We start from the raw sequence: 16,442 nt of genomic DNA on the forward strand, positions 1-16,442 counted from the left end.
CAGAGGAAGAAAGAAACAAAAACATATGATCATTTCAATAGACCCAGAAAAAGCATTTGATAAAATCCAACAGTCTTTCATGATAAAAATCGCTCAACAAGTTAGGTTTGGAAGGAATGCACCTCAACAAAATAAAGGCCATATGCAACAAACCCATAGCTAATATCACACTGAGAGGATAAAAATTGGAGACTTTTACTCTAAGATCTGAAACAAGACCAGGATGCTCACTTTCTCCACTTTTATTCAACATTGTACTATAAGTTCTAGCCAGCACAATAAGGCAAGAGAAAGCAATAAAGGGCATACGAATTGGAAAGGAGGAAGTCAAACTATCCCTGTTTTCAGATGACATAGAAACCCCTAAAGTTTCCACCAAAAAATTACTAGAATTAATAAATGAATTCAGTAAAGTTGGAGGATATAAAATCAACACACAAAAAATAGCCTTCCTGTACACCAAAAATGAAATATGTGAAGAAGAAATCATGAAAGTAATCCCATTCAAAATAGCTACCAGAAAAATGAAACTCATAGAAGTAAATTTAACCAAGTAGGTAAAAGACCTCTACAATGAAAACTATAAAACATTGGGGAAATAATTGAAGAAGACACAAATAAATGGAAAGATACCCCATGCTCATGTGTTGGGGTAATTAATATCATTAAAATGTCCATATTACCTGGAGCAATCACAGATTCAACAAATCCTTAATGAAATACCTATGAAATTCTTCACAGAAATAGAAAAAATAATCTTAAAATTTGTATAGAACCACCAAAGACCCTTTATAGACAAAGCAACCTTAAACAAAAAGAACAAATTTAGAAGCATCACACTTCCTCCCTTTAAATATACTATAAATCTATAGTAACCAAAAAAGCATGGTACTGGCATAAAAATAGACAAATAGACTGATGAAACAAAAAAGGAAGGCCAGAGATAAACTCACACATTTACAGCCAACTTATTTTCAACAAAGGTGCCAAAAATATACACTGAAGCAAGGACAACCTCTTCAATGAATGGTGCTAAAAATAGTCGATATCCACACGCAAAAGATTGAGACTAGACGCTTGTCTCTCATGACTCAAAAAAAAAATCAACTCAAAATGCATTAAATGTATATGTGTATGTATGTGTATATATATATGTGTGTGTGTGTGTATATATACACACACACACACAATACTATTCAGCTATTTAAAAAAATGAAATCCTGTCATTTGCAGCAACATGGATGGAACTGGAGACCATCATGTTAAGTGAAGTAAGCCAGGCCCAGAAAGACAAATACTATGTGATATCACTCATATGTGGAACCTAAAGAAAAGAAAGGTAGTTCTCATAGAAGTAGAGAGTAGAATAGAACAGAAGGAAGGAGAAATGCCATCGTGGGTTTGTGATCTGTGCAGTTATATCAGACTCAACTTTAGAAATGCCACCATTGGTTTAATGCTCTGTTATCACTATCTCCAAATGCTTAATAATATTTAATCCAAAGGGCTCTGTACTTTTCTTTTGCAGTGGGCCAGCATAGTAAGTAGCTGGTTCTGCCACAATCCTTTTGCAGCTGACAAATCTAAACCCCCTTAGTCTAAGGACTTACATTCAAGATTTGAACATTCTTTGCGTACGTGAAGTAAAATAGGTCATTTCACTAAGTTTACTTAACTAAAAAAGAGAGTACCTATTTCTCTCTACATCACGGTTATATAAAGAAAAGATCTTTGACATTTTCTGAAGAAAAAATATGTAAACATCTATGATTTCTTAGTACTTCTTCTGCTTTTAGACTTTACTAAAATGGAAGTGAAGATTAAAATAATGATTTCACATTTCAGAAAAACACTAATGCATTAAACTTTTCCTTAAAATCAATACATCCTACATTTCTTCTCTTTTCCCCCAGCTTTCTCATTCTGTAATTTTGGCCAGAACCATTTGTTAGTATAAAAAATATCCCAGGAGAAAAATTGAGATGAAAATGACATAAGAATTTATTTGGTATAAAGCTCAATATTTCTATCCCCAAAATGGGGAAAAAGTAGACTCAGAATCTGGAAGACTAAAAATTCATTAACACAGGGGCACTTAAAAAGTTCACAGAAAGAATCACATTATTTTCTAATTCTATTTTTCCACAAACTTCTTGAAATACCCTTATACATGCAGCTTATAGAATAAACAGCTTCACGTCCATGAGAATGCTCTGTATATACTATACCTATATATACACGTACAAACTATGTAACTAGGCACCCTTAAGGGCGAAAACACCACATGACTTCAATCCCCACTCCCATCTGGCTTACAGGATAAAATATCAGCAAATGTAAATAAACCATAAGACCTTGATCCATAATTATTATAGAGAAAATAATTACTTTTTATGTAGAAATAAAAATTTGATGCATGAGAAATTGAAAATGGAAAAAATACATATGTACATCTTAAATATTAAAATTGTACAGAATGTTATATTTGTTAACATATTAAAACATGTAAATATTATGGGGGATGGGATTTGATTCCACATAAGACCTAATTCCTCAAGAATTTTATTCATCCTATGCATTTAAGTTTAAAATGGGAAAACCAGAAAGTGAGAGAAAACAAATAATGAGAGATGGTTTTTTTTTTCCTTCTGTGATCCAAAGAATTTTTATACACTGAAGTATACAAAAATTCCCAACAAAAAATGTGCCAATGTACAATACAACCAAATAGTCTAGACATAAAACCTATTTTCTCTGGAACAGGAAGCAACATATTAGTTGTCATGATAACTTCTTAATTAGATAATGCTACACATAAATGACAGCCACAAAATGGAAATCCAAGTTATATTTAAACAAATGCACAGATTATTCTTTACTGTCATCTGAAAATCGGAAGGGCCTTTGAAAGATAACACATTTCTAGCTTAAATTAATTAATACAATTCAGCTTACTCCAGCAAAATAGTGAGTGATGACATGTGAAAGAGATCCATGGATAAAGATGAGTAAGAAACACTCCTACAGTCAAAAACACTACATTCCACCAAGGATATAATACTGTTCTATTTTCTTGTTCTCTTTCATGTTGGAATTCACAGATACCAAATGGGGGTAGGAAGAAGAGATCACTAGGCATTTCTGCAATTCAACAGCAACCTCTGACCTTCTCCCAATTACTTAATGTTTTATAGAGTGCATAGTGTTCTATACTGTGCTTCTGGATAGCTGGTTTTTATGTGAATTTCTCTTCCCCCTGGACATTTGCAGAGTGTATGTCTGGATTCTTTCTTTTTTTCTTTTTCCCTACCCAATTCCCATTCTTCTCCTTAGCCTATGTTGCCAGGAATAACAGGTGCCACTATGAGGCTTGGTAATGGACTTTAAAAGTATGGACAGCCCTATTGGCTGCAATAAAGAGGGCTGAGGAATGTTTCACTCAACTTCCGTTACAAAGCTAACAAAAGAATGGACTAAATGAATATGCATCAGGTTGCCGGTGTAAATATTCTAGAGCTAGAGTTAATCTTGTCATATGACATGATTTATTTTCACAAATAATTATATTGACCTAGTTTTCTAGCAAACTGATAAAAACTGGAGAGCAGGTAATGATAAAAATGTGTATATATGTGTGTGTATATATGGTGTCATTTGTATGTACACTTTCTAATTTTTCTCTCCAAATAAGTCTCTGAGACATAATTACTTCTCCTTTTTCTATAAATCAGGAAACTCCATAGAAAACTTATTTGCTCAAGATCACACTAGTGATCTTCGAACAATCAATCCTGTTTCTTCTAAATTAGAATCAAGGACATTGGGCAGTTTGTTTTACTATATTTAAGGTGAAGACAGCAAAGATGCAGAAAAGAGCAAAACTAAGTCAATCAATAAAATTGCATACATCGCGGGCCTATTTATTTAATTACTTTGGGATTCCTTTATCAAATATATCCCTCACATTTAAATACTAACTTGATGGGTCATCTAATATGTAGAGAAAATTCATAGCAAACTTCTGTTAAAAGGCATTGATTTTTGAAATCTGTGGACTTGATGTGCTTTTTCTATATTGTGAATAATCTCTTTTCCCCTTTTCTTTCTTTGCTGTATTTTGACTTAATCTCTTTACAAAGGCAGACTGGTAATAAAAATACTGATAAAAGTATCTCTTCCACAGCATTTTTGTTGGCTCTAGTCCGGAGACTAGCTTCTCCCATTGTTATTCTCAGATTGTATGGAAAAATTTAGAAAGGTAAAGTATCACATAATTATAATTTTATTATGAGATTTATTATAAAATTGTTATATTTATTATGTGCCATAACAAAGTCATATATTTTAAGAAATATTTATAAAGCAGTACCAAAATGAAGGCATTTTCTTCTTACCCTGTTTTTTTGGAAGAATTAGATTTCACCTTCAAAACCTTGAAACCTATGTAACTTGAAAAAACTTGAATTTCTTACCCCAAACATACAAGCATAAATGCATATACAGTCACCAAATTACATGCACAAATTGAAAAGATACCCTAGGTTTTCACATGACATAAAAAGATTTCATTCAGGGCCGAGCCTGTGGCGCACTGGGGAGAGTGCGGCACTGGGAGCGCAGCAACGCTCCCGCCGCGGGTTCGGATCCTATATAGGAATGGCTGGTGCACTCACTGGCTGAGTACCGGTCACGAAAAAGACAAAAAAAAAAAAAAAAAAGATTTCATTCATAGGCAAAGATACCTTCCAAATTGTGAATAAATAATTCAGTAATTCAAGAAAAGGGTATGAACTAAATGCCTAGATTCTGGGGCCAGACTTCATGGGCTCAATCTTAAACTTTCAGGTACTTGCTAAGGAGCTCTGGATAGGCATTTAATTTAACTTTCTGTCCTTCATTTCCACATCTGTGAAGTGGGGATGATAATGGTACTTACCTTGTACTGCTGTGCACTTGAAAAACAAACATAAACAAAAAAAGTGTATGCATGTGGATGTGGATGTGGGTGTATACAAAGTTCTAAGAACAGTCCCTGTCACATATTAAATGCTATCTAAACCTTGGGGATTATTATGAATAGTATCATTATTGTCCTCCAAAATGATAATGCAATTGTTAAGTTAATCACTGTGTTTGTCAGATTAAGTTATCCTTCCAGTAGCCTTCATTTGAGAAGAAAATTGCCCCAGTGTTCTTTATTTTCCCCACAATTCAGTGTTTTTAACTCTAGGGAAAACTTAAGCAGGAGATATAAAATGTGTAAATGTAATATTATAGTTCTCTGATTAAAATCTAGCTTTTTATTTATTTATTTATTTATTTATTATTAATTGAAACATAATTGATTGTACATATCTGTGGGGCACACCATTGAATATCAATACCTGTGTGCAATACATGAAAAAGTTATAGTTCAGGACATTTTTCACTTTTTTGCACCATTAGATTCATTTTGGGGAATACAATGAAATCTGGGAAATTCTTTCTTATATAAAATGTATGCACAAGATTTATGAACATGAGCCCAAAGGCACAAGCAGCAAAAGAAAAAATAAACAAATGGGACTGTATCAAACTCAACTTTCTGCACAGCAAAGGAAACAATCAACAGAGTAAAATGACAGCCTACAAAGTGGAAGAAAAATTTTGCTAACTATGCATGCAACAAGGGATTAATGTCCAGAATATACATACAATTCAAGCAATTATATAGTAAAAAAAACAAATGACCCAATTAAAAACTGGGCGAATCAGCTGAATAGACATTTTTCAAAAGAAGACATACAAATGGACAACAGATACATGAAAAAATGCTCAACATCACTAGTCATCAGGGAAATGCAAATTAAAACTACACTGAGATAACACCTCACCCCAGTTAGACTGGCTATAATCAAAAAGACAGTGGATAACAAATGCTGGTGAGGGTGTGGAGAGAAGGGAACACACCTACCCTGTTGGTGGGATTGTAAATTAGTACAACTATGGAAAACAGTATGGAGGTTTCTCAAACAACTACGGATAGATCTTCCATACAATCCATCAGTCCCATTTCTGGGTATATACCCAGAGGAATGGAAATAATCAGGTCAAAGGGATACCTGCACTCCCATGTTCATCGCAGCTCTGTTTACAATAGCCAAGACATGGAGCCAACCTAAATGTCCATTGATGGATGACTGGATAAGGAAACCGTGGTATATATACACCATGGAATACTACTCTGCCACAAAAAAGAATGAAATACTCCCATTTGCAACAACATGGATGAACCTGGAGAAACTTATGTTGAGCGAAACGAGTGAAGCACAGAGGGATAAATACCACATGTGCTCACTCATATGTGGGAGCTAAGAGAGAAAGGAAGGCAGGAAAGAAAGACCATAGTAGTGCTTGGGTCTTACAGAGGGAAAGAACATTCCTAGGACTACAAAGCAGAGTGGGGGTGTGAGGGGGAGGGAGAGGGAGGTTGAGGGATAATTGGGTGGGGACACAGGGTACAAAAGCAATTTTGCATAACTTGTATCTCATGAATATTCATAAATAAATAAAAGTAAAAAATAAATATCCATAATTATAAAATTAAGAAAATTAACAAATAAAATAAAATGAAATGTATGTACATAACTCAAAACAAAATACAAGTATATACCCATAAATATGTGTCTGTACATATGTGTGTGTATATATTTCAGGAATTCATGGATCTCCTGAATCCATCCAATGATTCCTAGTGATTATGAATTCAAATTTAAAACCCTTACTCTACAGAAAGAGAAGTGGGACTTTATGATAAAAATAATGGGCATTAAGTGGATAATATGTATGTCAGACTGATTAAAAATTAGACATCTAGAAAGTATTATAGCAGGTCACCTGTAAGAGTGATGGATAGTTAATTCAAGATTTAGACACTATCTTGAACACCCATATCCTCAACCTTCTACTACCATGATAGTGGACAACTAATTACAATCTCTAAAATAACACAAACCGAGGCAAATCTACACTGTGTATCATTCTAAGGTTGTATCTGCCAAGGACCCATGCATAGCCTCTATTTGAGTTAATGACTCTTGTTGATTGTGGCTTAAGGTCTCCACTAAAAGCAGTTCATCAGCTTCCCTAAAACTCTCCCCAATGACTAGGAATAGGTAGAATAACCAAATGTCCTGATTTACCCACAGTTTCTGCTTACTTATGAGTAGCATCCCCTTTCATTATTAAAAGTACCTTGTTTGAACAATAAATTAAAGTGTCACTGCAAATCTATTGGCAAGGAAAGGGAAACTGGAAAGATAGCATAGGGAAGTAAAAATTTTCTCCCTCAGTACTAGAATAGGATTAGGTAACATACAACCTCTGGGCCTTCCTTTTCCTGGGCTCCAACCAAGTTCCCACCTGACTTTCTAAGAAGAACAGGTGCCTCCCACAAGCCTTTTGTTCTGATACACCAGTGTAGGTAAAGAGAGAGCTCAGGGAAAGTGGGTTCTAAAAGAGAAGATACTTCGGAAACACGCAACTTTTAACACTTAAGTATATTGCATAAATACCTCCATCCCCTAAGAGTATATCCTTAATTTTCTTCTCCTGAGGGCTTAAGAAAGGGAGGATATTTTAAAGTCAGCACGATAAGCTACCCTCACAAATATCTGTCTAATCGTGGTTAACTCCTTGAGCCTAAACTCCTATGAAGCTGACACTGCCTGTGGCTTGTTAATGTTGCTGTTGACAAAGGCTACCCACTGTTTCCTCCTGGTTTAAATTACTGAGAACCTGTAATTATTTCAAAATTTAAATTTAAATTTTAAAAAGAATATGTGTTTTTAGAAACACATACATAAAAACCATTTCTTTTGAATTTCCTAAAAAAAATGATTTCTGTAGAATATAAACCATGCTCTATGAATAACTCTTGCCACCAAGTAGTCCCATATGGCAGAGCTCTAAGAGAATAATTCAGGTATCATTCATATAATAAAAAAATGGTCTGAGAAGTCCAGCAGAGCTGACAGAAAAAATTACTTACACCTTTAATTTGCTTTCACTGCCACCCACACATTTGAGAAGGACTTTCCCTTCTATCTGCTGCAGAATTGTCACATTACAATCTCTCCCTCATTTAAATTAAAACATAAAATTCAATCACAGCCCACACAGCACTCCTGAGCTAAAGCTGGTGGGAGTGTTGACCATGGCATGATTGCAGAGGCTAAGGTGCCAAATCTCATTTACAGCGCATTCCCTCCACATGCCTTTCAAAGGAACAGGATCAGGCTCTCAAGCTGAGGTTCTGTGACATTCATTTCTTTTCGCCCCAATATCCTGTTTATCAGTTAGTGAGAATAGCAGTATGTATCTCCTCCTGATGAGTTTTTCAAATGAAAATGAAGAAAGAAACATCGAGTTCTATATATGTCTGGAAAGAGGAAATGGTTTTGGCTTTCTTCCCCCAAATGTCTTTGGTATTAAATAACCTTAATTTAGCACACCAATAGCAATCTTCTAGAAAGGTGTCTTAAAAAACTAGATGAAAAAATTCCTCAGGAAACGACTTGTTTTGCAAGTCCCAAGATAAACCTCTATTACTAAAATCAATTGAATTTTAGAGATCTTAAAAGTTATAAAATTGTTACCCTTTCAAGCAATATTCTTTTGGTCTGTTAGGCAGTTTTCACTATATGTTCATCAAATTACTTTGCTGATAAGAAAATTTGTGCTCTTCTAAAGTGCTGTGACTTTAGCAAAAAATAAATAAACAAATAAAAAGAAAAAGGATTATTCAAACAGTTAAATGTGAAGCTTCTTCCTTACACAGCTATGAGTATTGATTCTTGTACATTTTCTTCTTGTTAACCTTTTTTAAGTATGTCCCTATTCTGCCTACTTTGCTGCTTTCCCTAAAACTTGTGACAACCCTATGATGTGGGTAGTTTTATTAATTCCATTTAATAGATAAGAAAAAATAGGTCAAATTATCTGCCAACATCTCTGAACCACCATGCTACACTGACATCTTGGAAAGAAAAAATAATTTATTTTAAAGATCCCTTTGAATACTAAAAGAAACATCTGAGTTTAGTGCACATGAAATGTAACTTTTTAGGGTGGCATATAATAGATTTCTGAATAAATAACAAAAAAAAAAAATCTAAAATATAAGTAATAAGGATGAAAACCAGGTTAAGCTAAGAGCACAGATAATCATGGAGAAAGATAATTTGGTCCTAAATAACTCTGACTGCACTATTTGTAGTGGAGATAGTGAGACTTACACTCTACTAATAGCAGATCATACAGTCTAAGAGAACTGCCTGCATCTAGTTTTGCTTCCAGCTTTAAAAGGCATACAGAAAAACCATGCCAGACTGGAGCCAGCATGATTCACTGGTTAGAAATGTAGGTTCTGAAATCTGATACTGGAGTTCAAACTCAAGGTCAAGCAAGTTACCTCACCTCTCTCACTGCTCCTGTTCTCTCTGCTGGACAATGGTAATAATAATAATAATAATAATAATAAATACATTACAGGGTTCTGAGAGGACTTAACGAGATCAAACACTAGCAAGGTAAAAGATAAGCATTCAAAAAATATTAATTTTTAATATATTCAAAGGAGAAAGTTCAGAACAATGATGAGATTCGAAAGAAATAACATCAGGCAAGGGAACAGATGAGCAGAATTTAGAAAAGGGGAGGCACTTAATTTCCAGGACCTCCAGAATCAGACTTTTAAATTGCTGGATAGAAATTACAGTAAAATAAATTCTTTCAAAAAAGAAAGAACTTTCTGAGAATTAGAGCTCCCCAAAGACAGAATGGGCATCTTCGTAATTAGACATTTACTTAGTAGACATATGGTAGGGGAGATTTAAAGAGACTTGGTCAAAACATCTTTTAAGTTTCCTTCAAAATTTAAGATTCTATGAAAAAAAAATTAACCATAGAAAATCATATGAAACAATTTCTCCTCTTACTGCAAAAGTCTGTTTAGGTAGAAAAACCAGTCAATGTTTTCTAATCATTTTATCTTTGAGGTTTAGTATTTTCTAAAATTTCTAGTTAACATTGACTTTTCAATTCTCTGAATTGCTAGAATTCTTGTAAATAAAATATGTTAACATTTTAAAAATATGCAGTCAAAATTACTTCTAGCTCTTTTAATTGTTTTTTTCAATTTCAAATCATTTATTAATGCTGGAAGACTGGGGATCATATAATATATTGTTCTTCTATACCTTACAGTACTTAGCTCATTGATGGACAAAAGAGTAAATGCCCAGCAAATGCTGATTTTCTGTTCAAACCTAAAGCACACTGTTTAACAAAAATCTCAATCTAAATCCAAAAAACTTGCTTTGAACACTGTACTTACTTGTAAAATCAAAAGCTGGAGAATAAAATTATCTGGATATTTCAGAAATATAGATCTATGTTCTAAATATTGGCACAAAAGATAATCTAAGCAGGATTACTTATGGACAGATCCTTTATCAATTAAAGAACAGTTTCCATTTTCAGAAAGTTGGAAAGTTTATCAGTTGTAATTTTTCCCATACTGGAAGTATAATCTATATTGCTTTATTCAAAATTAAACTTCTTAGAAAAAAATGTGCACTATAGTATGCTAATTGTATTGCGCATGTGTTGCATAACACTTATTTCAGTATTAGAATCATTTTTTCTTCATTTCTACTGACAATAAGTAAAGAACTATTAATTCAATTGTAATAATACATTGATGATATGTAATTCAGCCTGTAGGTATCTTTTTGTTATTTCTCCTTGTAAATTAAAATCACCTTCTGCCTATGACCTTTGTTCTTACAAAAGTAAAATCAAAATTTATGCCTTTCTTTTACTTACAAAATAAATGGAGAAAGAACTATCAGTAAAATCCTCTTTAAAATTAAGAAGTATATTTGAACTCCTGAACCATTAAGAAAATTGGTTCTATTTTGGATTACAAGGGAACGGTTTATTTTCAGAGTTTTAATTTAGTAAAATATAGAGGCAAAAGATTGTATAATTATACTAATAAACTTTCTCTTATATGATATAGATACATAGCTCACAATACCAGATTAGTCAAGAAAATAACCTTTTTAAAAAAATCTAAAGACCGAATTCCTGCAAGTACAAAGCTCTCCAAAAAAATAAAGCTTAGTAGTAAGAAAATAGGAGTTTGAGTCAAACGGCCTAGATTTGAATCCAGGTTTTATCAGTTAAGTAAACTTCAGCAAGTTACTTAATTTTTCTAAACCTCAGTTTTCCCACCTATGAAGGTGGTTTAAGAGTATTGTTCATCTTCATAAAATTCTGAGCATTTAATGACAAAGTATCTAAAGCATTTTGAATTTATACATGGCATATAGTAAGATTTGTGTAATTGTTTTAAATTACTGTTTACAATTAAATGAAATTATTAAATTGTTATTAAATTACTGTTTAAAATTATTGTTTTATTAGAAGTGTCTGCTTATTTATAGTCTACTTTATGACCATAGCCTCAGACATGTGAACAAGCCATTTAAAGAATAAAATGTAAAGCAGATATTCTCTACCAAGGGCTTTCTCGGCATCCTAAGGCTCAGCAGAATGTGTTATCCCCACAAAAGGAAATGGATAGAACTCTGATCCTTTAAGTATTGCTCTCTTTCCTGTGAGGCAGGAATAGCTAGCTGGAAGTCAGGGTTATAATATGTGACCAGGTTTCTGTTGCTTTACAACTGTATGTTCTAGCACCAAGCAAAGCTAAGCAGGTCATGTGGGATAAACCTAATTAAAATCAGAAGAAGAAAAAAAATGTTTTGAACATGTATGCCCTGCAGCAAATATATAATTTATGTAAATGACCTACTCTACTGATAAATCACATTATAAAACATTTTCAAGAAAGGGCTAACAACAAGTCTGAACCTTTCTCCAAACAGTTTCCCTGGAAATATTTCAGGTTGAGACACATGGGAAATGCCAGCTGTGTTATCAGAAATCATTATTTATTATTGGTGAAATGCATCTGGACCAAGAGGACGGTGATTGAACTATAAAATCATTTTGGAATTCACAAACCCCAGCTTCCTTGTGTGTAATGTGTTCTTGCAACTGAAGGCATCCCTCTAGGGGCCCTGAGCTGTTGCCAAGATATTCGGTCCTGTGGAAAATGGCGTTAACTAAGACTAGTCAGTCCATGCCTACCCATATGGCCTCTTCATTTTAAAAGTGAGTTGCTACAGATGAGCAGAAAGAGGTGAAAATTGTTCCTGAACAGCAATAGGGACCGCCACCCAAAAAGCACCTGACATAAACCTGTTGATATTCCAAGCATCCTGTTCTGTATCCTTCTACCTAACCAAATGAATCCAATGCCCAGTCATGGACTATGATATCATATAAGTCTGAATGTCAAGCCAAAACCAAATCCACTGCTGGTGGTCATGCAGACGTATGCATACACAAACATATATTATTTTCCTCCTCTATGTCGATGGAGTATTTAATCACCATCTTTTGAGTACACTGCTTGGGTACACATACTTTTTAGAATATTTTGGGTATGTTCTTTGTTAAGAGCTTAGAATACTTTCTTTTTTCTCTTCATGATTTTTTGATGTTCTTCTCTAATCCTTGTCTTTGATCATTGTAAATCTTTGACTTTCTCTGCAAGTATTACTATCTCTAGACCTTTTTAAACTAAAAACTGGCAACTCCATTGTCACAAATGCTGAAGCAGCAGGACAGTTTCTGAAAATACAAACACTAAAATATCTTCTTGAAGTTTTTCACTTCTCACCAACATTCATTTAGAGATTATTAGAATGTATCTATAGGGGGCTTTAAAAAACTACAACATTGTGGGAGAACTCTAGCTTTCAATATTAGTATATGTTTATACTGGCTTTATTAAAATATGTTAAAAATGGAACTATTCCTTCCACTCTTGATCTAACCCTCAATTCCAAGTCACCAAATACTTTTACCACTTCCAGTGAAAATTCCTATAAAGTTGACATTTATTACCCCATTTTTAGGCATACATGGTTTTAAAAATATTTTTTAAACTTACCCGGAAACATGCAACATCAGCAGCATGTAGAAGACAAAGAAGAGGTTATGAGTATACCAGAAGATGTCATAGTTAGAAACTCTGAAAAAACAAATACGTTAGTTTCAAAACTACTTTACATTCTATTTCAATAAAAAGATTGTGCATAGTTTCAAACATATGCCACAATTGAAGAAAACTAAAATATAAGTTCATCTGAGATTTATCTATTAATAACAAATTATTAACATACCATAAAAAGAGAAATGACAAAAATTGTAAGTAACACTGTGTAATTTTTAAAGTTCTCTGTTTTTAAATAAAGATGCATGGAAAAAATTAAATTGGATGTTTATTTAAGAGCTATTATGATGTAAGTCTAAGAATTGAGCAGTAGTTTGCTAATATGTACTTTTGCTATCCTTTTCATCGATATTCTCAATTTTCAAATGATTTCTAATGTGTATTGGGTTAGGAACAACTACCTAACCCAGTACGTTTGAGAGTAGTTCAAAGGAAACTCAAATGGAAAGAAATTAAAATAAGCGAGGATTAAATTTTTATATACTCTTCTTGGACAGTGTAACTTTAGAATAATTACTTGGTGTGTCTGCTCTGGGGGAGGACAAAGAGTCTGAAAAGGAAGGGAATGATAAGCACAATCTACAGAAGTAAAAAGACTAACAGTGATTTTATTTCATATATCTAGGGTCGATATTTATGCATTACAATCTTGGAGGTGGAGGGCAAGTATTTAAAAAAGCTAACTATATGATTCTGATACCTTCCCTAGAAATTTTAGAACCCCTCATGTAAGCAATAGCCAATTGTTTTACATTTACTCTTTTCATAGTATTTGCTGTCATAAGCAATATCATTAACATTCTTGTAACATATACATTTTTGCACCTATCTGATCCTTTCTTAATAAAAATCACTAGAAGTGGAACTGCTAGATCAAAGGATACACATTTGTAATACTTTTGATACACATGGCCCGTTGCTCTCTAAAAACAAGTTCAACAATGACGAACCCAACCTTAGAGCAGAGGTGCCTGTTTCCCCAAATCCAGACTTCACTTTATAAGTTTTCATTACTTTTTATAAGTAGGATTGGGTACTATTTCATATGTTTGTTACTTCTAATTCTTCTGTGACTTCTCTGTTCATAAAATTACCTATTTCTAGAGGGCATTTTTCTTAGTTTATATATGTAAACTATTAATATTTAGAATGCACTGGCTCCTTGTGATTGCAATAACTTGCTCAATATCATATTTGCCTTTCAATTTTTATAATGTATATTGAGATGAAGAAGTTTTAGTTTTCATATTTTTAGACAAATATTTCTTACATGATCCCTTGTCCATCTTGAGGTTTGATGAAGCTTGTAATGGCCCTTTTATTATTTTGCAAGTTATTATACATGCCAAGATACCTTACGGGGCTTTCTATCACCTCTGTGCCTTGGTTTAATGTGTTGTTCATTTTTACAAGTAAGTCCTACTCTCTTTTAAGTTACTGAAGCTTAATCATTTCAGTGTTTACTAAGGCACATCCCTCCTTCTACTCCTCTTTTGCAACATGTACTTGAATGTTTCTCAAGATGAACTCAAGAATCACTTTGGTAAATTCAAACAAACAAAATAACCTGTCAGGGATTTTTAACTGAAATTGCAACGAACCTTAAAGATAATTAGGAAAGAACTACATCTTAATAGTATACAGCCTTTATTCAAATCTCTACATATTTTTCTCCGTGAACTTATATGATCTTTTCCTATATAACTCTCAGCTTCTTATTAATTTTATTTCTATATATTTCATTTTTTTTGTTGCAATTGTGAGTGATGTATTTTTATTTGATTCAGTTTCCAAATTGATATAACTAGTGCATAGAACAGCTATTTTTTTATATTTGTTTTGTATTGAATTACCTTTTTCAGCTCTTTCGCTTGATTTTCTTTCTAAATTTTTCTATACTTCTCTTGGATCTTGTGAATAGAGAATTATACCTATTTTTCTGGAAGTAATCATAATTTGTTGTTGCATTTTTTTCTAATAATTCCAACTGTTTCATTTCTTACCATATGTGAATAATGGTAGAATTTAAAATATTACCTTAGCTTTTTCCTGACTTTCTTAGAAATATATCTAGTGTTTCACTGCTAAGTATGATCTCAGTTTTTTGACTACTATAGTTTTTAATTAGAGTTCATATTTAATAACTGTCATTTTTAAATCTGTTGTGGTGAAAAAATGTTTGTACTCTTGTCATCTATGAATAGAATCTATTAGTTATTTAAATAGATTGGCCCATATTGAACTATCCTTGAATTAGCAGATTACATTTCACTGTCAGAAATCAAACACTGGAGTCATATTAATTCACTGATGTTTAATTTCTCAGTGGTAAATAGAAAAGGTAGGAGAAGATTATCTCCATGATACATTTAAGAATGTCATGATTCTCACAATAAACCTTGGAGAAAAGAAAATCAGATGTGATGATTTTCTTTAAACAGATAAGAAAAACTGGGAATTAGGAGATGCTCAATGAATTGCTTATGAGAACAAATGTAAAGGCTTGGTTGAGAACAGAAATTAATCTTTATATGCCATCTGACAAAACTATTTCTCAAGAATTTTTTTTCTGTATGTATAACATCCATATATCTGTAATTTTGCAACTAAATATACCAAATACCTAAATTTTCCTTCAAAAACTCCTAAAACTGAAAAGTAAGTTTTTAAATGATTGCTTTATTTAACTAAAATAAAATTTCTCCCCACAAAATTGGCATGCTCATGTCCTAATATTAGTGATTTGCCTTTCTGTAAGGCAATTTTTTATTCTTATAAAAAGTTTTAAAAGTGCACTTAAACATTTGACCCAGCTATTCTGTACCTAGGGATTTTTACTTAAGATATCATTGAAAAAGTATGCAAGGACATATGAATGCGGGTTTGTTTCAGAACTGAAATATTAAAAAAAAATATCCATCAAAAATATCCAACAATTTGGGACTGGGAAAATACTGTATATCTGTATGGTACTATGCTGTGCCATCAGTAAAGAGAATGATAAAGCAATATTTATTAATGTGGAAAAATGTTCATAACATAAATTTAAATAAAGAGCAGATTGAAAATAATATTATATGACCCCATTTTGGTAAAATACATAGATATTTAAAGAAAGAAAAATATAGGGAGATTGAGAAAGAGAAAGAGTAATTTGGAGGGGGTAGGAGGTGGTGAATGAGTAAGCAAAACAAAAAGAATTAAGTCTATAAAAATAAACACTACAAAATTTATAGTGTTAATCTCTGAGTGGTGAATTTTCTTGTGAAGTTCTACAGTGTGTGTATGTGTGTTCATCAATGTGGTTAGAAGT

General features: G+C 32.9%; 1 protein-coding gene across 1 annotated transcript in view; it reads right to left on the bottom strand.

Moving 5' to 3' along the window:
- The window catches only part of LOC134376184 (NADPH oxidase 4-like), a 147,089-nt gene that overhangs the window by 67,006 nt on the left and 63,641 nt on the right, over positions 1–16,442 (bottom strand). Inside the window, exon 8 of the mRNA XM_063094825.1 lies at positions 13,067–13,147. Coding sequence (XP_062950895.1) covers positions 13,067–13,147 — 81 coding nt within the window. The remainder of the gene's footprint in view (positions 1–13,066; positions 13,148–16,442) is intronic.

Source organism: Cynocephalus volans, chromosome 4, assembly GCF_027409185.1.
Source record: "Cynocephalus volans isolate mCynVol1 chromosome 4, mCynVol1.pri, whole genome shotgun sequence".
Classification (NCBI taxonomy): Eukaryota; Metazoa; Chordata; class Mammalia; order Dermoptera; family Cynocephalidae; genus Cynocephalus; species Cynocephalus volans.